Below are 27886 nucleotides of genomic sequence, written 5' to 3' on the forward strand. Positions count from 1 at the left end.
CCCGCTGTTGGGTAGGGACTGTCTCTATATGTTGCCAATTTGTACTTCCCAAGCGCTTAGTCCAGTGCTCTGCACATAGTAAGCGCTCAATAAATTTGATTGATGGATTGATTGATAAAGACACATTTAAAATTTTAGGGGCCTCCAGTTGTTACCCGAAACTTCTGCCCAGAGAAGCGTGGCTCCAAACTCAAGTGTTTCTGATGTGTAGGTTCAATGTCCAGAATAACACATCTCCTCTCCCCACCCCTGTACTGTACCCAACCTGATTAGCTTGAATCCACCCAAGCGCTTAGAACAGTAAGCGCTTAACAAATACCACAGTAATTATTATTACTGATCCCCTTTCCTTCCTCTCCCCCTCATCCCCCTCTCCATCCCCCCCATCTTACCTCCTTCCCTTCCCCACAGCACCTGTATATATGTATATATATATTTGTACATATTTGTTACTCTATATATTTTACTTGTACATACCTATTCTATTTATTTTATTTTGTTAGTATGTTTGGTTTTGTTCTCTGTCTCCCCCTTTTAGACTGTGAGCCCACTGCTGGGTAGGGACTGTCTCTATATGTTGCCAACTTGGACTTCCCAAGCGCTTAGTACAGTGCTCTGCACACAGTAAGCGCTCAATAAATACGATTGATGATAATAATAATAATAATAATGTTGGTATTTGTTAAGCGCTTACTATGTGCAAAGCACTGTTCTAAGCACTGGGGGGATACAAGGTGATCAGGTTGTCCCACATGGGGCTCACAGTCTTAATCCTCATTTTCCAGATGAGGGAACTGAGGCCCAGAGAAGTGAAGTGACTTGCCCAAAGTCACACAGCTGACACGTGGCGGAGCTGGGATTTGAACCCATGACCTCTGACTCCAAAGCCCGGGCTCTTTTCCACTGAGCCACGCTGCTTCTCTAAATGATCCCTGTGATGCTGAGATATGGGGGAATCCCAGTGCAAATTCCCACCATAGGTCCCAGGAACAACTTTCCCTGAGGCTGGGGAATTTAAAGCCAAGTAGCCCAAATGCTCATCCCACTCTTCTTATACACTTTAACCATTACAATGATCCCAAAGTGGAAAAAAAAAAGTACCTTAATCTAATATTGGATATTGCGACTATCAGACTCATGTCTTTTACTGGCTAGAAAAGAAAACCCACCACTGCCTATTCTTAGAAAACATAGAATTCTTGCTAAAAATCACATATGACACATACACACAGGAAACATCGGTGTTCAAACGTGTAAATAAAAAACGCTTTATTTCAAAACATAGCCAGGTTCTCTCAGGGCTATTTGTGTGAACTGGTTGTCAGGGTACCCCAGGACCAGGTCTTGGCAGTCAACCGTACGGCATGGTTTTAAAAAGCACAACGATTTACATAGAGTAAAAAATGGGAAAAATACAAAGCAAACTGTGATAAGAAGTTTTTAAAAAAGAGGAAAGATAAACCTGTGGGAAGCACGGGTACAATGCATTTTAATGCTGTAGCAGTGGCAATAGCAGCTTGCACATATATTGCTTAGATTTCTAAAGCCTTTTTCCTCCAAAAGAAAACCCTTATTTGATAGAAACCTTTATATTATTTGGAAGCCAACAGTATTTATTCCTCCTATTTAAAGTTCGATTTAAGCCAACAAATAATGAAACTGGAGGTCAGGGTCACTGTAAACTTTACTTTTGCCCTCTAAGATACTCACTCAACTTCACCAGAGCCCTTTGTCAACATTTGGGTAATTCCTTATTTTCTGATTAGTTGGGATTCAGCCAGCAGGCCTTTCTGGGATGGATAGAAGACTGGTGAGGGTGAGATGAGCATTTAATGGGCAGTAACGGCAGTACGGAGTGGGACGACCTTGGGATACAGATATATTTCTCTCACCAAACACCTTAGGGGTCATCGATGTGAAGAACACTGGACGGGGCATTTTCTCCACCGAATCCATTCTCAAGATGGACAGTCTTGATCCGGTTTTTCTCTCAGTGGGAGTTCCGGAGTTCTGTGCATCGAATAGGTGTAGAAACAGAATGTGGACGGAAAAATCCACTTATGGAATATGGAATATGAATGTGCGCTTAAAACATCAGATTTAAAATGAAGCTGAGGTGCCTCTCAGCTAGCACCAAAATATCGATTTTGCTCATCGAAGCCTTCTGTAGATGGAGTTTAGGATGGGCTCTTTGGGTGAGCAAGCTGTGAAGACAAAAACCAGTCACAAATTAATCAATCAATGGTATTTATTGAGTGCAGTGTAGAGCACTGCATGAACATCAATCCCTGCCTTCAGATAGGGGAGAAGACAGATATTAAAATAATAATAATAATAATGGTATTTGTTAAGCACTTACTACGTGCCAAGCACTTTTCTAAGCGCTGGGGGGACACAAGGTGATCAGGTTGTCCCACGTGGGGCTCACAATCTTAATCCCCATTATACAGATGAGGGAACTGAGGCCCAGAGAAGTTAAGTGGCTTGCCCAAGGCCACACAGCAGACAAGTGGTGAAGCCATGTCCTCTGGCTCCCAAGCTCTGGTTCTTTCCGCTAAGCCATGCTGCTTCTCAAAATATAGTACAAGTAAAGGAATAATAATAATAATTGTGGTATGTTAATAATAATAATAATAATAATAGGCATTTGTTAAGCGCTTACTATGTGCAAAGCACTGTTCTAAGCGCTGGGGAGGATACAGGGTGATCAGGTTGTCCCACGTGGGGCTCACAGTCTTAATCCCCGTTTTACCGATGAGGTAACTGAGGCCTCATGTTAAGCACTTACTATGTGTCAAGCAACATACTAAGGGTTCAGTGGTTAGGACAACTAGTTTAAAACTCCTCCTTTACTGGTCTACAAGTAGCCCCAAATTGTGACTACCTTTAAACTGTATATTGGTTTCAAAAGACAGGGGAGGAAGGTGGGTAAATGTACATTTCTAAAGACTTGCCTGAAATTTGCGCCTCAAGGCTTGGGTCATTAACGGAGTTAGCCCGGTCCCAGTCTCCATGTTCTCCTTGTTGACCAAAGGAGTTCCTCCAGGACTCCTGCAAAGCAAAAAAAAACAGCTGGGTCTTTCACAGCTTCAAAAATGGATTAAATTGCCTGGAGAGATTAGAAAAATCATTTGCTAGAAGCAATAGCATTCTTTTAAGCCCCCACTGTTTTCCTCAAGCCATGAGGAAAAATTACACAGGGTAAAAATTAAGATCCCAGTCCTCCAGGAGGGATACAATCTAAGAATAAGGGGGAAGTCGGACGGGGTTGTGGACAGGCACATAAGACAACACAAAAACTACATAAAAAACACGGACGACGATAATTACCTCTCTACATTGACTTTTCTAAGATGTTTCCGCAGATCTAACTGGCTTCTGCTGGGTGTGCTGGTAAAATGAATTAGTGGTTAGCACTTGACAGATCAAAAAAATTCAAGTCATGTTTCTAAACGAAAATTCCCTTGTATTAACAACTCCCTAGGAAGCGTGCCGATCCTTCTTTATCTTAAAAGGGAGGGAAGTGTAAAAGTTGAACTCTTCCTTACATTAAAATGTTTGTGACGTGCATCGGCGGGCGTTTGGCGTTGGATTTCAGGGAAATGCTTTGCAGATCAGAGACCGTAACCAGGGGGTTTCGCTCTTTCCGCAGTGAGACGAGCTTTAAGATGGAGAGAGGAGCCGTTACCAGATTTCACATTTTAAACATCTCATCGCATCTTTAGTACATACTTAATTCACAGCTGCAGTGTCAGACACAGTGTGTCCGCATAGGTCAGCTAGTCATGGAAGAATCAATCAATCAATCAATTGTATTTATTGAGCGCTTACTGTGTGCAGAGCACTGTACTAAGCGCTTGGGAAGTACAAGTTGGCAACATATAGAGACGGTCCCTACCCAACAGCGGGCTCACAGAAGGGATGCAGGAAGGAAAGACACACACCCGGAAAGTCTACCCCTTTGCCAGTTTCTATCTGTTAGACGGGATTCTCCTTGAGAGCAGGGATCGTGCCTGCCAACTGCACCGCGCTCTTCCAAGCGCTTAGGACGGTGTTCTGCCCATGACAATCGCTCAATAAATACCATTCAATCAATCAATCGTATTTATTGAGCGCTTACTGTGTGCAGAGCACTGTACTAAGCGCTTGGGAAGTCCAAGTTGGCAACATCTAGAGACAGTCCCTAACCAACAGCGGGCTCACAGTCTAAAAGGGGGAGACAGAGAACAAAACCAAACATACTAATAAAATAAATAGAATAGATATGTACAAGTAAAATAAATAGAGTAATAAATATATACAAACATATATACAGGTGATATATACCATTGCTTGATTGATCGTTCCAGCTCGCTGCTGAGCTAGTCAATCATATTTAATGAGCGCTTACTGTGTGCAGAGCACTGTACTATACTGTTCCTTTTACCTTGTCCGTTTCAGTAGAACTCTGTGTCTTCTTTAATTTTACATTGAGTAGATCTTTAACGGTTATATGCATGGGCCCATTCCTTTTCAAAGGTGCACCCTGAAATCACAAGGAGAAACTGATCTTCAGCAAATGCTTGCAAACACAAGTAGAAATTCCATAGCCAACTTCTGGCCACTCTGAATTTAAAGATCCTCTATTATGTTATACATTCCTCGTGAACAGGGAACATACAATTCATCTTTGGGCAGAAACGCTCTGGGCATGTTACTCCCCTCCTCAAAAATCTCCAGTGGCTGCCTGTCAACCTATGAATCAAGCAAAAACTCATCATCATCGTAATCGCATTTATTGAGCGCTTACTGTGTGCAGAGCACTGGGAAGTACAAGTTGGCAACATATAGAATGATGTGTTAATGATGTGCGTTTAGCTTTAATTCTATATGTTCTGATGATTTTGACACCTGTCTACATGTTTTGTTTTGCTGTCTGTCTCCCCCTTCTAAACTGTGAGCCCGTTGTGGGGTAGGAACCGTCTCTATATGTTGCCGACTTGTACTTCCCAAGCGCTTAGTACAGTGCTCTGCGCACAGTAAGCGCTCAATAAATACGACTGAATGAATGAATACAATTTGCTTCCGATGCACTTTTCCCCAGTGCCTAGTAAAGTGCTTTGCGTTCAGGAGGTGCTCAATAAAAAGCAGTGATTATACAGTTCACTGGTACAGATGAAAAAGCAGAAGCTCTATTTTTCACGAGACCCTTTTCAAATTCCACTACATTTGGGAAAAACCGTCTTGGGTCGATTCTGTGCCCAAAGAAGTCAGACAGCTGGCAAGGTAGGGATTGATTCCAGGGCTCCAAAAGCGACATTAATTAGTAATGTTGCATCCCGCAGCAACAGAATGTAGCACGTTCTGACCCTACAGGATCTCTTCCAGCCAAAATCTCTTCCAGGGTCTCTTAGCCGCGACCCTACACCCCTTTTAAAAAAGACAGGATCTGCTACTTGGATTTCCATCCTGTATTCAACTCCCCCTCAGCCCCACAGCACTTATATCCATAACCATAATGTATTTATTCATATTAATGCCTGACTCCCCCACAGCAAACTCACTGTGGTCAGGGAACGTGTCTCCCAACTCTTGTGTTTTACTCTCCCAAGTGCCTAGTACAGTGCTGTGCACACAGTAAGCGCTCAACAAATACCACTGATTGGTGGATCTGTTCCTATTTGATAGCTCTCTGATTACAACCCTGCTTGACTCTTAATAGTCAAGGGGCCAAGCTGCCAACTCTTAAAAAAGAATCCCTTTTCAGTTGTTGTAGCCTCCGTGGGCTTTTTCCACCTTTCCTTCACCGGTGGGTGAAGTCTTTGGGAAGGAGGCGTGTGCCTCAATATCATATGTGCCCCCAAAGCTTATTGTCTTTCCTGCTTCTTTGTCTTTAGTCTCTGCCTGCTGTTGTTTTTCTGTGTACCTTGCTGGATTAAGTTAAATTTGACGCAAATCTGAATTTAAATAGCTTCCGGTGTACAGTGATGTGGGCATCTCAATTCCTATATTTTAAGTCCCGGATGCCAGCAGGGAAGGGGACTCATAGCCTAGTGGAAAGAGCACAGGCCCGGGAGTCAGAAGGACCTGGGTTCTAATCCTGGATCTGCTGTGTGACTTTGGACAAGTTACTTAGCCTCCTTGTGCCTCATTTACCCCACCTGTAAAATGGGGATTAAGACTGAGGCCTATGTGGGACATAGATTTTGTCCAACGTGATTAGTTTACATCTTACCCCAGTGCTTAGTACTGTGCCCGGTGCATAGTAAGCACTTAAATATTACTACTACTACTAATCATCATCTTCGCATAAGACTACTCAACACTGTTATGGGAGCCAAATCCCTAACCAAAGATCCTGAATCTCAAACACAAGTGGATCAGGTAACTACAAAAAAAGCAATTGGGCATTTCCTACCTGAAGTGCTTTAGTGCGATCAACCTTTTTGAGAAGCAGAGGTGCTGGAGGATGGGGTGGCAGGGGAAGAGGGGGAGGTGGAGGGGGGAGAAGTGAAGGAGGAAGAGGTGGAAGTGGAGGAGGAGGAGGAGGAGGAGCGGGAGGAGGAGGAGGGGGAGGTAGGAGGGCTTTCAGTTGCAGTGCTGCTGGAGGAGGTATTGCTCTTGGTTCTCCAGGGGTGGTTGGGTCACGGGCAGGAACGACAGGAAGGTTTTCGCTCAAGTGACAGGCTTTATTACAACTTTGGCAAGTGCAGCTTCGGGGAGAACCGGTCTGCGAGAAAAAAGATTGAAATCAGCCACAGAGCTCCAGGTTAACCCAGATCCGTTTTCCCTCCAAATGGGGTTGGGAACTTTCAGAGCAGTCCCAGAAGGGGATCCAAAGGGGTTCCAGAGGCAGCAATCGCTGTTGTTTTTCTGTCGGGCTTCCTCATCCTTAAAAACTCTCATCAAGCGGAAACTCCTAACCCGTGGCATTAAAGCCCTCAATCGGCTGTCTCCCATTTCTCCCACAACACCTCAGTTTGCATGCCGATGTCCTCTCCGGCTAACCTATTCCTTATGCTGCCGTCTCACCCGTCCTATCGCCCACCTCTTGTTCACGTCCTTTGCGGCTCCAGGTCAGGCTAGACTGTGGGTGTTTGGCAGAAGGACACCCTCTCTACTCTGCCGTCCTCCCCTCAAGGAAGGGCAAAAAGGAGGCCGAAGCAGGGCAGCCTCAGGACAGGCCACGGCATGGTGCCAGCCAATAGCCACCCTTGACGTTCCCAGAGACTGCTGCTCTTTCGGTCTTTGGACAAGACCACCAGCCAGTATCACCCGCATTTGAATGATCTAAAATCCTGCTGCAGGTACCTACGGATCTCGTTGGCTAACGTGCAGGTTTACAGGTCTCTTGGGGGAGGATTGAAGGAGCAATCACAATCCCGCCGATTTAATGGGCCAAATAAAAACAGACTATTTGTGATTAAATACTCAACCAGGCCAACTGAAGACTGAATCTGATCAACTAGTAGCCAAGGAGCAGCTAAGAGTCCATGTTCCAGCACAGCCAGAGGAGGAGAGTTTTGGCATTTTTTGTTATAAAGATGCTTATTAACTTCTTACTCTTCCTCTAGACTCTTTCCAAGGACTCAGACCCAAATTCTGAGAGTTGGGATGATGGGGTATTTGGTGTCGGGTTCGGCTTCCTTGTCCTCTGCCACCCCAAACACACACTTTTTTTTTCAAGTTACCAACGCAGATTTCTTCCAATTCAGGCGGACTGAATTCCCATATGAATTACCGTCCAGTCAGCTCCTAGCCACCCCATGATTTTTTTTTTCCCCTCCCACAAAGCCATCCATTCAGCGGCCTGATTCTCACAGCTGAACATTCAGGGTTGTAGAGAAATGTGTCTTATGTGGAGTGTGGTGACACAGTACATCAAAGGCACTTAAGTCCATGAGCACAATGCTCCTTCTTTCTGTTTAGGTTCTTCTAAACCTTGTTAATTTATGAGGCACGAAAAGTGAAGCGATTTAACCGGGCAGCTGATTCAGCAGGGCCCACTGGGATAATGGTAGTTTTGATTATGAGTTGATGCCAGACCCAAAACTCCATCTTTATTTCCACAGGCAACAAGCTACCACCCTCCCCACCCCACTCAGAAACACTTTCACCTCACGGGACCTTGACTGACCTTCAGAGCTTCCTGGAGTTGGCAGAATTCACTTTCTAGCTTACTGAACTGTTCCTTCAGTGTGTTCAACTCCCGAAGGTAGACGCGTGACGGGAAAAGAACATTTTTCACCATTTCCAAACGCTATAATTCAAAATAAAAAGAAGCAATGAACCACTATGGATTTGATTTTTATTTTAAAGGCAAGCAAATGGCTTTACGCTCTGCATTTTCTCTCAGCCTCTCAGTCCATCTTTTCGCTGTTAATGGTCTGCGGTAACTTAAGGGGAATTCATACACACATTTCCCCTGACCCCCTCCCTCCCTTTTCCCCCTTCCCTCCTCCCCTCCACCCATCTCTGGAAGAGAGATACTGCCCCAAAATGAACCTCTGAAGATATACCTGTGTTACACTGCAGCAGCACCACCGGTACAGTGCCCACATTCTCTTAGTGAAGAGTTTTACTGTGTCCTTGAGGCTGGGAAAAATGTTTTGCCAGGCTAGCAGGGGCCAGTTTGGGCCACTAGGCAGATCCACAGGAGGGGTATCATTCACCCTATGTAGAAAAAGAAACAAATCACAAACCTGATACTTGCTTGGTCCTGGGGACCAACATAGTGGTTTTCTGCAGAAAAAAATACTCCTTTTTGGGGGAAAACCCTCCAGGTCCTCAGGCTGGAGGAGAACAGGCTGAGAGACTTACTGGGGGCTAAGCTCGTCTCTGGTTTCTAGGATTCAAGGGTGCCATATTCAGATGCCCATTTCAATTTCTCGACCCAAGTACAGATCTCCCAGATTGCTATGGACAGAAATTCCCGAAGCGTCCGGAGCCTACCTGCTCTCCCGTCATCCTTAAAGGGCCCGGGAATTTCTTTTCCATTTCCCGTTTGACAAGAGAAGAAACTGGTGAAATGAAGTAAATGCCAGATAACAGCTCTGCTGGAGCGAGAATTTGCTGACTAGCTTGCTTTCATCTTAAGCCATGTCCTTTCGCTGCTAATTCCCCATTCTCCACTCAGCTGCCTTTAGTAGCAATGGAAAAACTAACAAATTTTCCGGTTAGATATATCCCTCTGGCTGAGCCCATCTAACGCAGCTATGGGCCTGGAGATGGTTCCTTTTTGGAGGTTACCATGAGACACACAATGTTGCTACAACATGCTATGTAGGATGCCATCATGTTGCCCAAAGAATGCGGTGAAGCAGCACAGCCTAGTAGACACAGCACGGGCCCGAGAGTCAGAAGGACCTGGGTTCTAATCTTGGCTCCTCCACTTGTCTGCTGTGAGGCCTTGGGTAAACCACTTCACTTCTCTGTGCCTCAGTTACCTCATCTGTAAAATGGGGGTTAAGACGGTGAGCCCCGTGTGGGACAGGAACTGTGTCCAACCTGATTATCTTGTATCTACATGAGGGCCAATGCGGTGCCTGGCATATAGTAAGGGCTTAACAGATTTCATCATCATCATCATCAATCGTATTTATTGAGCGCTTACTATGTGCAGAGCACTGTACTAAGTGCTTGGGAAGTACAAATTGGCAACACATAGAGACAGTCCCTACCCAACAGTGGGCTCACAGTCATCAAAAGTAATGTAAAAAAAAAAGGAATCCATCACAATCTGTCTGGGGACTGGGAAGGGAAGGAAATGGAGGACTTGGGCAGACGCTTGGGGACTCCCTGGCCTGGGGGAGAAGGTAGGGTGCAGATGCTGTGAGCAGGGGAGAAATGGAGGGAGTGAAGGAAGGAAGGAGGCAGGGAGCCTGAGGCCTGAACGCGAGGGTGGGGGACTCCCTCCAGATCACGGCCAATTTCAGATAATAATGATGATGATGATAATGGTATTTGTTAAGCATTTACTATGTGCCAGGCACTCTTCTAAGCGCTGGGTAGATACGAGGTAATCAGGTTGGACACAGTCCCTGTCCCCCGTGGGGCTCACGGTCTTCAACCCCATTTTCCAGAACTGAGGCCCAGAGAAGTGAAGTGAATGGCCCAAGGTCACACAGCAGACAAGTGGCGGAGCGGGAATTAGAACCCATGACCTCTGATTCCAAGGCTTGTGCTCATTCCACTAGGCCATGCTGCTTCTCTAAGCAGAAATCTTTACTTTCTGCAGATCCATATCTGTGCAGTACAGAATCTGTACTTTCTACAGTACAGTACTTTCTACCCCCTTCTCCCCCTCTCCATCCCCCCGCCTTACCTCCTTCCCTTCCCCACAGCACCTGTATATATGTATGTACATATTTATTACTCTATTTATTTTACTTGTACATATCTATTCTATATATTTTATTTTGTTAACATGTTTGGTTTTGTTCTCTGTCTCCCCCTCCTAGACTGTGAGCCCACTGTTGGGTAGGGACCGTCTCTATATGTTGCCAACCTGTGCTTCCCAAGCGCTTTGTAAAGTGCTCTGCACACAGTAAGCGCTCAATAAATACTATTGATTGATTGATTCTATAGATCCATATTCCTGCTCCCCCTGGCTGCTTTCTGCACTCCCACGCGGAACAATGAACTTTTATTTGTAGAAGGCTGAGACAGGCCACAGGAGAGAGGGGAAAGCTGCCTCCGCCTCACCAGGCTCTCTCTGGGTTGGCGGGGAGGGCAGGGAGACCCTGGCTCTTAGGCTCTTCTCACTTCCTACTCACTCTCCCTTCATTAGCACCTTCCGTTTCATTGTTCCAGTTAATAGGGAAGGAGCAATTTGCTAATGCTCATTAGGGGCTCTTAGCACTTTCACACCTCTCTGCAAACAGCTGGCAACTGTCTAGCCTGGGAATGAAATCCACATGGGCACGGATGGCTCTGCCTCCTCTGAAGTCCCTGTCATGGACAAAGGGCTCATCCTTCCAGGGGAGCCCATATTGATATTTCCCCATCCTCCCACCCCTCATCAGCTGGGGAGGCGATTGAATCATCATACGATTGATGATGATGATGATGATGATGAGGCGGTAGGGAAAGGAACCAGGCTGCAGGTTGGTTTCCTGTGCGGGCACTGTGATGCCCCATTTCTCTCAGCCCCCTTTCCTCTTGACTGCTAGCTCATTGTGGGCATCATCATCAATCGTATTTATTGAGCGCTTACTATGTGCAGAGCACTATACTAAGCGCTTGGGAAGTCCAAGTTGGCAACATATAGAGACAGTCCCTACCCAACAGTGGGCTCACAGTCTAAAAGGAAAAACGCAACAGTTCTTTACATCCTACATCCGCACAACCTTAACCTTGCAACGATAAAACTGCAAAAAAACTCTGTTTTTAAACTTGCGAATCAGGGGAGAGCGCCAACGCAGTCCCCCACTACCACAAATTATGCAGTCGAGTTTCCCGCATTTGGGGAAATCGCAGGGGTCAGCACAGCCCGAGTGCAATGGCTGAGCCTCACCCTGGGAAAACCACCTACGGGATCATGGTGTCTCCCCTGCCAGGTAAGTATGTCTGTGGGCAGAGACTGTGTCTGTTATATTGTGCTCTCCCAAGTGTTTAGTACAGCGCTCGGCGCAAGTAAGCGCTCAACAAATAGGATTGGCTGAATCCAGCACCCCATCCTAGCCCCCGGACAGTAAGGGGGTGGGGAAAGAGGAAGGGGGGTCTGCCCAGGGTGCAGTCGGGAAGAAGTGGGGATGGAGGGGCAGGGGCAGGTCTTGTGACCGGGGGACCCTGTCCCCTCCCCACCCTTAGCCTGAGGTTCTGGACTGCAGTCCTGGATTAGTATCATTTAAGCGCCGTCATGGATTAGTATCATTTAAGCGCCGTCCAGTCGTTTCCGATTCATAGCGACTCCATGGATATACTTTCTCCAGAACAGAATGTCCTGTCCTCTGCCATAATCCCCTCCCCACAGCACTTGTATATATTTGTACAGATTTATTACTCTATTTATTTTACTTGTACATATTTACTATTCTATTTATTTTGTTAATGATGTGCATAGGCCCTACTGAGAGCTCACCTCCTCCAGGAGGCCTTCCCAGAATAAGCCCCTTCCTTCCTCTCCCCCCTATCCAGCCCCCCATCTTACCTCCTTCCCTTCCCCACAGCACCTGTATGTATGTATGTTTGTACATATTTATTACTCTATTTATTTTACTTGTACATATCTATTCTATTTATTTTATTTTGTTAGTATGTTTGGTTTTGTTCTCTGTCTACCCCTTTTAGACTGTGAGCCCACTGTTGGGTAGGGACTGTCTCCAGATGTTGCCAGCTTGTCCTTCCCAAGTGCTTAGTACAGTGCTCTGCACACAGTAAGCGCTCAGTACAATTGATTGATTGATATAGCCTTAATTCTATTTGTTCTGATGATTTTGACACCTGTCTAGATGTTTCGTTTTGTTGTCTGTCTCCCCCTTCCAGACTGTGAGCCCATTGTTGGGTAGGGACAGTCTCTCTATGTTGCCAACTTGGACTTCCCAAGCGCTTAGTCCAGTGCTCTGCACGCAGTAAGCGCTCAATAAATACGATTGATTGATTGATTGAACTGACTTGCCCAAAGTCACACAGCTAATTGGCGGAGCCGGGATTTGAACCCACGACCCCTGTCTTCATTCCCTGCTCCCAGCCCCTTTATTTATTTATATTAATGTCCGTCTCTCTGTCTAGTCTGTAAACTCACTGTGGACAGGGAATGTGCCTGTTATTATTGTTGTACTGTACTCTTCCAAGTGCTTAGTACAGTGCTCTGTACACAGTAAACACTCAATAAATATGATTGACTGACTGCCCACAACGAACACAGTCCGGAGGGGTCAAATTCCATCCCTGCCACCTGAGGAATCTCCTGCTGGGAAATCAATCAATCGTATTTACTCATCATCATCATCAATCGTATTTATTGAGCGCTTACTGTGTGCAGAGCACTGGACTAAGCGCTTGGGAAGCACAAATCGGCAACATAGAGAGACAGTCCCTACCCACCAGTGGGCTCACAGTCTAAAAGGGGGAGACAGAGAACAAAACCAAACATACTAACAAAAGAAAATAAATAGAATAGATATGTTGAGCGCTTGCTGTGTGCAGAGCACTGTACTAAGCGCTTGGGAAGTACAAATTGGTAACATATAGAGACAGTCCCTATCCAACAGTGGGCTCACAGTCTAAAAGGGGGAGACAGAGAACAGAACCAAACATAGTAACAAAAGAAAATAAATAGAATAGATATGTTGAGCGCTTGCTGTGTGCAGAGCACTGTACTAAGCGCTTGGGAAGTACAAATTGGCAACATAGAGAGACAGTCCCTACCCAACAGTGGGCTCACAGTCTAAAAGGGGGAGACAGAGAACAAAACCAAACATACTAACAAAATAAAATAAATAGAATAGATATGTTGAGCGCTTGCTGTGTGCAGAGCACTGTACTAAGCGCTTGGGAAGTACAAGTACAAATCACCACGCTGGAAAGACCCCAGAGCTGCCCGGTCCTTTACTGGAGATCCGAGTCCCTCAGGACGGCCCTTGGCCTTACCTCTCAGGAAGAGGAGAAGGAAATGGCGGCACAGGCTGAGGGGCAATAGCTTTTCTTCTCCTTATCGGCGCTTTGGCCCGGCCTTTCGGTTTCCTCCTTCGCCGATGTTTGTATTTGGCCATTGCTTCTGTGGAGACATTGGAGAAAGCCATCTGTAATCATCATCATCATCATCAATCGTATTTACTGAGCGCTTACTACGTGCAGAGCACTGGACTAAGCGCTTGGGAAGTCCAAATTGGCAACATCTAGAGACAGTCCCTACCCACCAGCGGGCTCACAGTCTAAAAGGGGGAGACGGAGAACAAAACCAAACATACTAACACAATAAAATAAATAGAATAGATAGGTACAATCCGTAATCACCCTTGGACCTGGAGGGAGTCTGTGCCCAGCGAATCCCTAGCTTTTCTGATGCCCCACTCCCCAGCGCGGTCGCTATCTGATATCTGGGCAACTGGAAGAAGGTGAGTTTAAATGAAATTAAACGTCAACTGTAAAAACCTTGCGAATACCTAGGAAGTGACCCAAACCTTGAAAGGTTGGCATTTGGTAGGTTTAAAAAGAGTTCATTTTAAAAGACTCTTTCCGCAGCATCTTTAAGTCCCAGAAAACCCGGATGTACCCTAAATCGTCGATTTATAAGGTTTAACACTTTGGCAGTTGTAGCCTAGTGGATATATGTTTGTACATATTTATTACTCTATTTATTTTACTTGTACGTATCTATTCTATTTATTTTATTTTGTTAGTATGTTTGGTTTTGTTCTCTGTCTCCCCCTTTTAGACTGTGAGTCCACTGTTGGGTAGGGACTGTCTCTATATGTTGCCAACTTGGACTTCCCAAGCGCTTAGTACAGTGCTCTGCACACAGGAAGCGCTCAATAAATACGATTGATGATGATATACCCTAAATCGTTGATTTATAAGGTGTAACCCTTTGGCAGTCGTAGCCTAGTGGATATATGTTTGTACCTATTTATTACTCTATTTATTTTACTTGTACCTATCTATTCTATTTATTTTATTTTGTTGGTATGTTTGGTTTTGTTCTCTGTCTCCCCCTTTTAGGCTGTGAGCCCACTGTTGGGTAGGGACTGTCTCTATATGTTGCCGACTTGTACTTCCCAAGCGCTTAGTACAGTGCTCTGCACACAGGAAGCGCTCAATAAATACGATTGATGATGATATACCCTAAATCGTCGATTTATAAGGTTTAACCCTTTGGCAGTTGTAGCCTAGTGGATATATGTTTGTACATATTTATTACTCTATTTATTTTACTTGTACATATCTATTCTATTTATTTTATTTTGTTAGTATGTTTGGTTTTGTTCTCTGTCTCCCCCTTTTAGACTGTGAGCCCACTGTTGGGTAGGGACTGTCTCTATATGTTGCCAGCTTGGACTTCCCAAGCGCTTAGTACAGTGCTCTGCACACAGGAAGCGCTCAATAAATACAATTAATTGATTGATTGATTGATTGATTAGAGTATGGACCCAGGAGTCAGAGGATCCAAGTTCTCATCCCCGCTCTGCCACTCATCTGCTGGGTCTCAGTTTCCTCCTCCTCCTCCTCCTCATCAATCGTATTTATTGAGCGCTCACTGTGTGCAGAGCACTGTACTAAGCGCTTGGGAAGTATAAGTTGGCAACATATAGAGACAGTCCCTACCCAATAGTGGGCTCACAGCCTAAAAGGGGGAGACAGAGAACAAAACCAAACATACTAACAAAATAAAATAAATAGAATAGATATGTACAAGTGAAACAGGGATTAAGACTTTGAGCCCCATGTGGGACATGGACAGTCTCCTGATTTGCTTATTTCAACTGTAGCGCTTAGTACAGTGCCTGGCACATAGTAAGCATGTACATACCACAGATATAATTACAACTATCCTTGCCTCCTCCCTCTCTTTCAACCCCCCCATTCAGCCTGTCACCTGTCCAGAAAAAAGGGATCCAATCCCTGCCCACGGGTGGTTTAAACTCTAAAAGAGCGGCTCTCCGCTCCTTTTTTCGGCTGCCAACTAAGAGTCGGCGGGGCATTTTTCTCCCCATTTTAATTTAAGAATGACTTTTAGAAAGCAGGTCTCGATCTGAATCGGAGGGGGGCACGACCGTACCCACCTTGCAGAGCTGTCGGAGGGGAGTGCAAAGTCACAAGGTCCTCTACATATCGTACAAATGACTTGTTTTTTAAAAAAAAATGGTATTTGTTCAGCAAATACTGTGTCAGGCACTGTACTAAGCGCTGGGATAGATGCAAGCTAATCAGGTTGGTCAAAGTCCATAATAATTATGGTATTTGTTAAGTGCTATTTGCTAAGCACTGTTCTAAATTCGCGTCCCAAATGGGTGGATAGAGCACAGACCTAGGTGTCCAAAGGACCTGGGTTCTAGTGCCGGCTCTGCCACTCGTCTGCTGTGTGACTTTAGGCAAATCACTTAACTTCTCTGTGCCTCAGTTCCCTCATCTGTAAAATGGGGATTACCACTGTGAGCCCCTATGGCGACAGGGACTGTGTCCAAACAGATTATCAGCGTGGCTCAGTGGAAAGAGCCCGGGTTTATGAGTCAGAGGTCATGGGTTTAAATCCCGGCTTCGCTGCTTGTCAGCTGTGTGACTTTGGGCAAGTCACTTAACTTCTCTGTGCCTCAGTTACCTCATCTGTAAAATGGGGATTAAGACAGTGAGCCCCATGTGGAACAACCTGATCACCTTGTATTCTCCCCAGCGCTTAGAACAGTGCTTTGCACTTAGTAAGCGCTTAACAAATGCCATCATTATTATTATTATTATCGTGCATCTACCCCAGCGCTTAGAACAGTGCCTGGCACATAGTAAACACTTAACAAATACCATAATTATTAATCTTCTAGACTGAAAACTGGGTCTCAGTGACCTCATCTGTAAAATGGGGATTAAGACTGTGAGCCCCAAGTGGGACAACCTGATCACCTTGTATCCTCCCCAGCACTTAGAACAGTTCTTTGCACATAGTAAGTGCTTAACAAATGCCATTATTATTATTATTATTTAGCGTTTAGAACAGTGCTTTGCACATAGTAAGCGCTTAACAAATGCCATTATTATTATTATTTAGCGTTTAGAACAGTGCTTGGCACACAGTAAGCGCTTAACATACATTATTATTATTATACGATTATAATCAATATGATTGATTATTATTATTATGATTATTTAGCGTTTAGAACAGTGCTTGGCACACAGTAAGCGCTTACATACATTACTATTACGATACGATTATAATCAATCAATACGATTGATTGATTATTATTATTATCATTATTTAGCGTTTAGAACAGTGCTTGGCACACAGTAAGAGCTTAACATACATTATTATTATGATACGATTATAATCAATCAATACGATTGATTGATCATTATCATTATTATTATTGAGCGTTTAGAACAGTGCTTGGCACACAGTAAGCGCTTAGCATACATTATTATTATACGATTATAATCAATCAATACGATTGATTATCATTATCATTATTATTAGTTAGCGTTTAGAACAGTGCCTGGCACACAGTAAGCGCTTAGCATACATTATTATTATACGATTATAATCAATACGATTGATTATCATTATCATTATTATTAGTTAGCGTTTAGAACAGTGCCTGGCACACAGTAAGCGCTTAACATACATTATTATACGATTATAATCAATCAATACGATTGATCATTATTATGATTATTTAGCGTTTAGAACAGTGCTTGGCACCCAGTAAGCGCTTAACATACATTATTATTATTATTATACGACTATAATCAATCAATACGATTGATTAATTATTATTATTATTATTATTATTATTATTTAGCGTTTAGAACAGTGCTTGGCACACAGTAAGCGCTTAACGTACATTATTATTATGATACGATTATAATCAATCAATACGATTGATTCCCTACCCAACAGTGGGCTCACAGTCTAAAAGGGGAAGGCAGAGAACAAAACCAAACATACTAACAAAATAAAATAAATGGAATAGATATGTACAAGTAAAATAAATAAATAAATAGAGTAATAAATATGTACAAACATACATCAATACGATTGATTGATTATTATTATTATTATTTAGCGTTTAGAACAGTGCTGGGCGCACAGTAAGCGCTTAACATATATTATTATTATATTATATATATTATTATACGATGATAATCAATCAATACGATTAATAATTATAATTATTATTATTATTATAATTAAACCTGAGAAAATCAGGGCAGAACCTCCCCCCCCCCCGCCAATCATCACTTACTGGTCTAACAGGCCGGGGGATGGATGGAGTCAAGGCCCATTGGCTTCCCCCGCCGCCCGCAGGAAGAATTCAAAACTAAACCCACGCCCCAACCGACCAATCACAGCCGCGCTCTCCCTCCTCGCCCCGCCCCCCCGCGGCGGAACCTAAACGCCGATTGGCTCGGCCGCTCGAGCGCCGGCCAATCAAAGCTAGCGGCGCTTCCTCTATGAATCCCGCCGCCGGGCGGGGGTGTCCCTCTCCCGCCCTTCCCCACGGTTGGTTGTATAAGCTCTCATTTGATTGGTCGAGGCGTCTTCAACTTCCACCAATCAGCGCCTCCGCCCTGCTGCAACACGGCGATGAAATTCAAAGCTGGAGAGGAGGAAGGACGAAGGAGGGGAGGGAAAAGGGAGCGGGAGCGTCTTTTTCGGAGGGTTTTTTGCGCCTTTATGGGATGGAAGGGCTTTGTGTTTCAGTGCAGGGGTGGTTTCAGGAGCTCCAATAAGGAGGCGGCGCCTGGGTGGAGCACCCAATGAGTTTCAGGATTGAGTGACAGCTGTCCAATGGTCACCCTTAATGCTGGCAGGGGTTGGGACCCAAGGCTTAACCACCACCACCACCACCAACTAAGGAATGTCAACTATTCAACATGGAGGCGGCGGTTTCCAAGCTAGAAGCGATGGTGAGTGGGGGTTACCTCGGGAAGGGAGGCCGTGGAGAAGGGGGCTCGTTGAGGGCCGGACTGCACTTCATCATCATCATCAATCGTATTTATTGAGCGCTTACTATGTGCAGAGCACTGGACTAAGCGCTTGGGAAGTTCAAATTGGCAACACGTAGAGACAGTCCCTACCCAACAGTGGGCTCACAGTCTAAAAGGGGGAGACAGAGAACAGAACCAAACATACTAACAAAATAAAATAAATAGAATAGATATGTATAAGCAAAATAGAGTAATAAATATGTACAAACATATATCCATATATACAGGTGCTGTGGGGAAGGGAAGGAGGTAAGATGGGGGGATGGAGAGGGGGACGAGGGGGAGAGGAAGGAAGGGGCTCAGTCTGGGAAGGCCTCTAATATGAGTTATGAATAGTGTTATGAATAGAGAATCATCATCATCAATCGTATTTATTGAGCGCTTACTGTGTGCAGAGCACTGGACTAAGCGCTTGGGAAGTTCAAATTGGCAACATATAGAGACGGTCCCTACCCAACAGTGGGCTCACAGTCTCAAAGGGGAAGGCAGAGAACAAGACCAAACGTACTAACAAAATAAATAGAATAGATATGTACAAGTAAAATAAATAAATAGAGTAATAAATATGTACAAACATATACAGGTATATGCACTTCATCATCATCAATCGTATTGAGCGCTTACTGTGTGCAGAGCACTGGACTAAGCGCTTGGGAAGTTCAAATTGGCAACATATAGAGACAGTCCCTACCCAACAGTGGGCTCACAGTCTCAAAGGGGAAGACAGAGAACAAAACCAAACATACTAACAAAATAAAATAAATAGATATGTACAAGTAAAATAAAGAAATAGAGTAATAAATATGTACAAACATACAGGTATATGCACTTCATCATCATCAATCGTATTGAGCGCTTACTATGTGCAGAGCACTGGACTAAGCGCTTGGGAAGTTCAAATTGGCAACATGTAGAGACAGTCCCTACCCAACAGTGGGCTCCCAGTCTAAAAGGGGAAGGCAGAGAACAAAACCAAACATACTAACAAAATAAAATATATGGAATAGATATGTACAAGTAAAATAAATCAATAAATAGAGTAATAAAGATGTACAAACATATACAGGTATATGCACTTCATCATTATCATCCGTCGTATTGAGCGCTTACTATAATAATAATAATAATGATGGCATTTATTAAGCGCTTACTATGTGCAAAGCACTGTTCTAAGCGCTGGGGAGGTTACAAGGTGATCAGGTTGTCCCATGGGGGGCTCGCAGCCTTCATCCCCATTTTACAGATGAGGGCACTGAGGCACAGACAAGTTAAGTGAGTTGCCCAAAGTCACACAGCTGACAATTGGTGGAGCCGGGATTTGAACCCATGACCTCTGACTCCAAAGCCCGGGCTCTTTCCCACTGCCGAGCACTATGTGCAGAGCACTGTACTAAGCGCTTGGGAAGTTCAAATTGGCAACATATAGAGACAGTCCCTACCCAACAGTGGGCTCACAGGCTAAAAGGGGGAGACAGAGAACAGAACCAAACATACTAACAAAATAAAATAAATAGAATAGATAGGTACAAGTAAAATAAAGAAATAAATAGAGTAATAAATATGTACAAGCAGATATCCAGGTATATGCACTTCATTCCTACTTTCCTCCCAGAAGGGGAGGGAAAAACCAAATCACTGCCGCCTAGGCCCGTTTAACCGCCGCGGGCAGGGAGTTACATCCGGGTAACCCGGCGTGGGGAAATGGCGGGAGATGCCGAGGATGCGGGCTGCTGGAATCCCCCCTCCGCGAGGCGGGCGAATGGTGCAGTCCGCGGGCTTCCCCTCCTGGAGGTGCGGTTGGTGCAGCCCGCGTCCCTCGTTTCCCCCCCAGGGGGTGCGAATGGTTCGGTCCGCGCGCGCTTTGATAAAGGAAGGGCTGGACCATTCAGAGCCCCCCCGGGGGGGGGGAGCGGGTTGGGTGAGGAGGGAAAGAGAAACGTGTCTTTCGGACCGAACCATTTGCGGCCCCCGGGGGGAGGTGAGAATGGTCGGAGCTGGGCCCCACGCTGGACCGGCCCGTCCCATTCATCTGCACGGCGGGGAGCAGGATTCGAATTCGGAGCCGGGGAAGGTTTGGAAGCGGGCCCCGGCCGGGGCTGGGGGGCCTTGGGGGCAGGACGAGGCTCGCCGGGGGATTCAGGCGCTTAGTACAGTGCCCCATTTAGTCATTCAATCGTAGTGAGCGCTTACTATGTGCAGAGCACTGTACTAAGCGCTTGGGAAGTACAAGTTTGCAACCTACAGAGACGGTCCCTACCCAACAGCGGGCTCACAGTCTAGAAGGGGAAGACAGTAATACTAATAACGTTGGTATTAGGCGCTTACTATGTGCCTGGCACTGTTCTAATCCGTCAATCAATCAATCGTATTTATTGAGCGCTTACTATGTGCAGAGCACTGGACTAAGCGCTTGGGAAGTACAAAGTGGCATCACGTCGAGACAGTCCCTACCCAACAGTGGGCTCACAGTCTAAAAGGGGGAGACAGAGAACAGAACCAAACATACCAACAAAATAAAATAAGTAGGATAGAAATGTACAAGTAAAATAAATAAATAAATAAATAGAGTAATAAATATGTCTAAGCGCTGGGAGCGCCCAATAAATACGATTAAGTGAATTTGGGGGAGGGGGTGCCCTGCTCCTTCCTGCTTCTCTTGTTCTCTCCCTTGGCCTCCTCCCTCCTGCTCGATCTGGGCAGGATTTCTGTTCATCCAAACCTCCCCGGGACGGGCCTACTAGTAGTTGGATGGTCCTCTCCCAAGCGCTCAGCACAGGGCCCTGCGCGGAGTAAGGGCTCATTAAGTAGCCTCGAGTGATGGATGGTCGCTGGAGAAGTTCTCTGCCCTTTCTAATGTTCGGTGGGTCCTTCTCGAGGGTTGGGATCTTAGTTTTTTGGGGGGGCCACAAAGCCTCTCCGGGGAAGGCCGCTACTGGAATTGCAAGAAGGCATCCTTTTCCCGGTATATCCCTTCCTTACCCACTCACACTGCATTTTTCTCCCCACTCACACTGCATTTCCCCCCCACTCACACCGCATTCCCCCCCCCCCGAATTCCCCCCCCACTCACACTGCATTTCCCCCCCACTCACACTGCATTTCCCCCCCACTCACACTGCATTTCCCCCCCCCACTCACACTGCATTCCCCCCACTCACACTGCATTCCCCCCACTCACACTGCATTCCCCCCCACTCACACTGCATTCCCCCCCACTCACACTGCATTCCCCCCCACTCACACTGCATTCCCCCCCACTCACACTGCATTCCCCCCCACTCACACTGCATTCCCCCCCACTCACACTGCATTCCCCCCCACTCACACCGCATTCCCCCCCACTCACACCGCATTCCCCCCCCCCCCACCGCATTCCCCCCCTCACACCGCATTCCCCCCCCACTCACACCGCATTCCCCCTCACTCACACCGCATCTCCCCCCCACTCACACCGCATCTCCCCCCCACTCACACCGCATCTCCCCCCCACTCACACCGCATCTCCCCCCCACTCACACCGCATCTCCCCCCCACTCACACCGCATCTCCCCCCCACTCACACCGCATCTCCCCCCCACTCACACCGCATCTCCCCCCCACTCACACCGCATCTCCCCCCCACTCACACCGCATTTCCCCCCCACTCACACCGCATCTCCCCCCCACTCACACCGCATCTCCCCCCCACTCACACCGCATCTCCCCCCCACTCACACCGCATCTCCCCCCCACTCACACCGCATCTCCCCCCCACTCACACCGCATCTCCCCCCCACTCACACCGCATTCCCCCCCACTCACACCGCATTCCCCCCCCACTCACACCGCATTCCCCCCCCACTCACACCGCATTTCCCCCCCACTCACACCGCATTTCCCCCCCACTCACACCGCATTTCCCCCCCACTCACACCGCATTTCCCCCCCCACTCACACCGCATTTCCCCCCCACTCACACCGCATTTCCCCCCCACTCACACCGCATTTCCCCCCCACTCACACCGCATTTCCCCCCCCACTCACACCGCATTTCCCCCCCCACTCACACCGCATTTCCCCCCCCACTCACACCGCATTTCCCCCCCACTCACACCGCATTTCCCCCCCACTCACACCGCATTTCCCCCCCACTCACACCGCATTTCCCCCCCACTCACACCGCATTTCCCCCCCTCACACCGCATTTCCCCCCCTCACACCGCATTTTCCCCCCCCTCACACCGCATTTTCCCCCCTCACACCGCATTTTCCCCCCTCACACCGCATTTTCCCCCCTCACACCGCATTTTCCCCCCTCACACCGCATTTTCCCCCCTCACACCGCATTTTCCCCCCTCACACCGCATTTTTCCCCCTCACACCGCATTTTCCCCCCACTCACACCGCATTTTCCCCCCACTCACACCGCATTTCTCCCCCACTCACACTGCATTTCTCCCCACTCACACTGCATTTCCCCCCCACTCACACTGCATTTCCCCCCCACTCACACTGCATTTCCCCCCCTCACACTGCATTTCCCCCCACTCACACTGCATTTCCCCCCCACTCACACTGCATTTTTCCCACATCCTGCCTCCCTCATTCCCTTCGAACAGAAAGTCCAGGGAACTGCCTTGATCAGGTGGGAAAATGAGGCCGACCCCAATTGATTAACTTATAGTGTTTGCCTTCAAAGCCCGAACTACAGCATTTGTTGGTGTTTTCATCGAAAAAGGTCATGTACTCAAGAAATCGAGCTCTCACCTTGATCCCCTTTAAATGTTAACATCAAAGGAGGAGAATCGGGATGGGAACTAGATTTCCTGGCTTAGGGAATTTTGGCATGCCGCGGGTATTTTGAAGGCCGGGCTAACAGATTGACCTGTTCTCATTATTCCCTCTTAGTACTTAGTAGAAATGATAAATATTTAACGAGCCTCCACGTGGAATGATAGGCCCCGTACTTATTGTTAGATCTAATTAGAAACATTTACTGTCAAGTGGGCTTGCCAATCAAAATGAATACAGTTGGGTCCCAAAGATACTGCCAGAGATCTACCTCGCCCGGGCAAGTTAAGGCTATCTTGGGCCAGTCACTTCATTTCTCTGTGCCTCAGTTTCTTCAACTGTAAAATGAGAATTAAATATCTGTCCTCCCTCCTACTTAGACTGTGACCCCCAGGTGGGCGAGGGACTAATTCATTTATACTTACCCCAGCGCTTGGAACAGAGTTTGACACAGAGTAAGTGCTTAACTACCATAAAGGAAAAAAAATAAAATAGACACACGATGCTGTAGTCTGCCCAGGAACATAAGTGAGGATTGACTGTGAGCCCCGTGCAGGACAAGGACTGTGTCCAACCTTATTACCTTGCGTCTACCCCAGCGCTTAGTACAGTGCCTGTCACGTAGTAAGAGCTTAACAAATACCACAACTATTATTATTATAAGTGTACAGTTGTGGCCAGGGTGATGTGATCCATCTTCAAAAGAGCACTTCTGGCAGTTCAGAAAATAGTTCCTCGGATGGGCAGATTTAAAGAAGGTCTTTGAAAGAAGGTGGAAAGGCACCCTGATAGGTTCACAGAAGGGAATAGTCCAAATACCAGATCATCATCATCAATCGTATTTATTGAGCGCTTACTATGTGCAATGTTGATTGGAAGAACGGAGCTGAAAGGGGAAAGATCAATCAAACATTTATTGAGCGCTTTCTGTATTCAGAGCATTGTACTGTCAATCAAACAAGTGTATTTATTGAATGCTTACTGTATGTAGAATTCATTCATTCATTGTCGTATTTATTGAGCGCTTACCGTGTGCAGAGCACCGTACTAAGCGCTTGGGAAGTACAAGTTGGCAACATCTAGAGACAGTCCCTACCCAACAACGGGCTCACAGTCTAGAAATGCTTCCCATGTGTAGAATGTTGTACTAAGGGCTTGAGAAGGTACAGTAAAACAGAATTGGTAGACACTGTTTCCTGCCCACAGTGAGCTTATTGAAACGTTGGGTGTGTGGATAGATTTGGTGGAGTAAAAATGAAGGGTGAGTAGGAGAATAATAATAATAAAGGCATTTATTAAGCACTTACTATGTGCAAAGCACTGTTGTAAGCGCTGGGGAGGTTACAGGGTGATCAGGTTGTCCCACGGGGGGCTCACAGTCTTAATCCCCATTTTACAGATGAGGTAACTGAGGCACAGAGAAGTGAAGTGACTTGCCCAAAGTCCCACACCTGACAAGTGGCAGAGTTGGGATTTGAACCCCTGACCTCTGACTCCAAAGCCCGGGCTCTTTCCACTGAGCCACGCTGCTCAGGATGTAATAAGGTGCCTTAGAAGGAATTGAATGGTGGAGTGACTTGAAAGTGGGGTTCATCATTCATCATCAGTCGTATTTATTGAGCGCTTACTGTGTGCAGAGCACTGTACTAAGCGCTTGGGAAGTACAAGTTGGCAACTTTTAACAAGTTGGTTAAAAAGCTAAGTTTACTGTGGGCAACTAATCAGACACTTTTCCCTGAAAGTTGTCCCAGTTTCCCCTGATAGTATTCAGACTTACAGAACAAAGTTGCTGTCTCTTCACCAGGAAAGATGTAGGCAGCTTTGTTTTACAAATGCTTCTACTCTAGTAGACTGAAAATGAATTTGATACCGATCTATAAAAGTAATGCTTTCCCAGCCTTTCTTGTTGTACTTTTGATCCTTCTTTCTAGACTTTCATCTTGAAGGACTAGAAAGTAAATGATATACCTGCTTATTCCAAAATAACTTTCATCATCAATCGTATTTGTTGAGCACTTACTGTGTGCAGAGCACTGTACTAAGCGCTTGGGAAGTACAAATTGGCAACATATAGAGAGTCCCTACCCAACAGTGGGCTCACAGTCTAAAAGGACTTTCATTCCCACTGGTTCAGCCAAGGACAGAGACGTATGTTTTACTGAGAGCCTTGCTTAAAGGCGTCTGTTTAATTTACTTCTGTGTCAAAATCAGGTCTAGCATCTATCTTACCTCCTTCCCTTCCCCACAGCCCCTGTATATATGTTTGTACATATTTATTACTCTATTTATTTTACTTGTACATATCTTTGATATATGATTGATCAATAGATAGCAATCAAATATGATTGATTATCTATTCTATTTATTTTATTTTGTTAGTATGTTTTTGTTCTCTGTCTCCCCCTTTTAGACTGTGAGCCCACTGTTGGGTAGGGACTGTCTCTCTATGTGGCCAACTTGTACTTCCCAAGGGCTTAGTCCAGTGCTCTGCACACAGTAAGCGCTCAATAAATACGATTGATTGATTGATCGATCCATAGACCATAAATAAAAAGGACATGTAGCTGTGAGGATGGCCCCCTCCTGAACCTTCCGATTGGTTTTTAGCCCGGCTTTGCCCGGGAAGGCTGGGGTATGGGAGAAGTTCAGTGCTTCCTTCAGCCCTCTCTCTCTCTTTCTCTCAGAGCAGTGGGGTTTTGTGAATTTTCCCCCTGCTAGGTCCCCGCTGCCATAACTTCACCCCTTCTTCCCTTGGGGTGTAGAATAATGGCCAAAGCCATGGGACTGACAGAGAAGTTCATGCTTTGGGCCATGGCAACCATTTGGGAGGCCGCAGAAGCAGCACTAGGTAAGTGTCTGGCTTCATATCAGTCACTTCTAACTCCATGTTGTTGCCTTCCCTTCCCAAGCACATAATGTAGATATCATTACCGGCGTGTGTGTGTTGGTGAGGGGGTGGATAATAAGAGGTAATGGATGACAGGGTTTTTTTTCCCCCCCTAGTCACTGACCCTCTGGCTGTCAAAGTTGAGAACTTGGCACGCATCTTGTAACTATTTGATAAATGATCATTTTTTTTTTTAACAAACTGAACCACTATCTTTACACTGTTGTGGGCTTTTTTATGAAGTGGTAGAGTTGTCATTGTGTAAGTACTGCAAAAGACGAATTCATTTCAGTTGAGGTAAGTGAATGACCCAGCGTCTTTGCATTTTAACTTTAATTTCCAGTGTTAGGGTTTCTCCTTACGCCGGTGATAAAAAATGGTTTTAAAATTTGCTTGACTGAAAAACAAAACAGTTTTCCAAAGTGCTTACACAGATTTTAGTCAAAACACTTGTAAATGATCACGTTGACGTACTGTGGAATAGTAAGTTATGTTTCTGGTAACCTCGCTCCTCGGCGTATTCTTCAGGTGAATATTCTTGCGGAATATTTTAGAATGTAAATTCGTTGTGGGCAGGGAACATGTCTAACAACTCCGTTATATTGTACTCTCCCAAGTGCTTAGTACAGTGCTCTGCCCGCAGTAGGCACTCAATAAATATAATTAAATGAGTGCTTCATTCATTCAGTCGTATTTATTGAGCGCTTACTGTGTGCAGAGCACTGTACTAAGCGCTTGGGAAGTCCAAGTTGGCAACATATAGAGACGGTCCCTACCCAACAGTGGGCTCACAGTCTAGAAGGGGGAGACAGAGAACAAAACAAAACATAGTAACAAAAAAATAGAATAAATATGTACAAGTAAAATAAATAAATAGAGCAATAAAGTGCTTAATTAATAGTGCTTAATAAAAGCTGAATTTACTTCTGTCTCAGACTAGTGACTTCAGCAAAATGGTCTTTGTTTTACTTAGTTTTCTGTATGAAAAAGTGGATTTCTATGTAATGTGGAGCTCTTTTGAAATTCATTAGCTCTCAGTGAAACTTTGATCAGTTTGGTGTGCTTCAGACTCTAGTAACCTTGTTTGCCTACATTTCATCTGAATGGCATTTAACTTTACAATCCTATACATTCACTGAGATAACAGCAAAGGTACTAACAGTGAAAACAGGTATCTATCACAGCCTCTTCAAATTCTTAACCAAACCTCTAAATTTGTGAGATTTTTAGTTGATGTAAGAAAAAGCTTTTCCTCCTGTTAGCAGGTAAATTGTACTGCTTCTGAAGTAGAATGCTTATGATTTTACCTGTTTATTTGGTAACCTCATAACCTATTCTGTCTCTCCCCCCCACAAGACCTTATAATTAAACACCACTTGGCATTAGGATTGAGATGATTGTGAGATTGCCAGGCCATTTGAAACTTGTCATTTGTGTGTGTGTGTATAGGCATATTCCCTCTTACTCAGCGCAACGGCATCAAGTATTTTAAAAGTGTGCCAAAATTTGTCTCTGTGTAATCATTGTTTTAAATCTCTGTGAATGTGTAACTGTCAGTCCTGCCTTTTGTACTGTTACATGCATTTTTTGTTTTTCCTGTACATAGTATAT

General features: G+C 45.5%; 2 protein-coding genes and 1 non-coding gene across 5 annotated transcripts in view; 1 reads left to right on the forward strand and 2 right to left on the reverse strand.

Moving 5' to 3' along the window:
* Positions 1-1244: 1244 nt before the first annotated feature.
* On the reverse strand, positions 1245-17912 carry PRR11 (proline rich 11). Its single transcript, XM_038759576.1, has 10 exons — positions 17874-17912; positions 13573-13699; positions 8499-8652; positions 8117-8239; positions 6398-6709; positions 4427-4525; positions 3549-3661; positions 3331-3390; positions 2955-3051; positions 1245-2204 (listed from the first exon to the last, which is right to left on the reverse strand). The coding sequence occupies exons 2-10, from the start codon at positions 13692-13694 to the stop codon at positions 2178-2180; spliced, it is 1107 nt and encodes a 368-aa protein (XP_038615504.1). The 5' UTR covers positions 13695-13699; positions 17874-17912; the 3' UTR covers positions 1245-2177.
* Positions 11382-11545, reverse strand: LOC119939797. The gene has a single exon (XR_005454760.1). It is a non-coding gene; the product is annotated as a U1 spliceosomal RNA (small nuclear RNA).
* A 334-nt stretch (positions 17913-18246) lies between the features above and the next one.
* The window catches only part of SKA2 (spindle and kinetochore associated complex subunit 2), a 31627-nt gene continuing 21987 nt past the window's right edge, over positions 18247-27886 (forward strand). For 2 of the 3 annotated variants that reach the window (XM_038759342.1, XM_038759341.1), the window contains exon 1: positions 20591-20689. In XM_038759342.1, the coding sequence (XP_038615270.1) occupies positions 20603-20689 (87 nt within the window). In that variant the 5' untranslated portion in view covers positions 20591-20602. Of the gene's footprint in view, positions 18538-20590; positions 20690-27886 lie in introns of those variants that run through there. The other variant, XM_038759343.1, reaches the window with a different exon arrangement.

Source organism: Tachyglossus aculeatus, chromosome 17 (assembly GCF_015852505.1).
Source record: "Tachyglossus aculeatus isolate mTacAcu1 chromosome 17, mTacAcu1.pri, whole genome shotgun sequence".
NCBI classification, from domain to species: domain Eukaryota; kingdom Metazoa; phylum Chordata; class Mammalia; order Monotremata; family Tachyglossidae; genus Tachyglossus; species Tachyglossus aculeatus.

Excerpts from the sequence above, each read along its gene's own strand:
- PRR11 (XM_038759576.1), bottom strand. The coding sequence starts at position 13,694 with ATGGCCAAATACAAACATCGGCGAAGGAGGAAACCGAAAGGCCGGGCC. Across the intron at positions 6,710-8,116 it reads AACTCCAGGAAGCTCTGAAG|ACCGGTTCTCCCCGAAGCTG; the intron begins GTCAGTCAAGGT and ends TTTTTCTCGCAG. Across the intron at positions 3,662-4,426 it reads GTTCTACTGAAACGGACAAG|CTCGTCTCACTGCGGAAAGA; the intron begins GTAAAAGGAACA and ends TCCATCTTAAAG.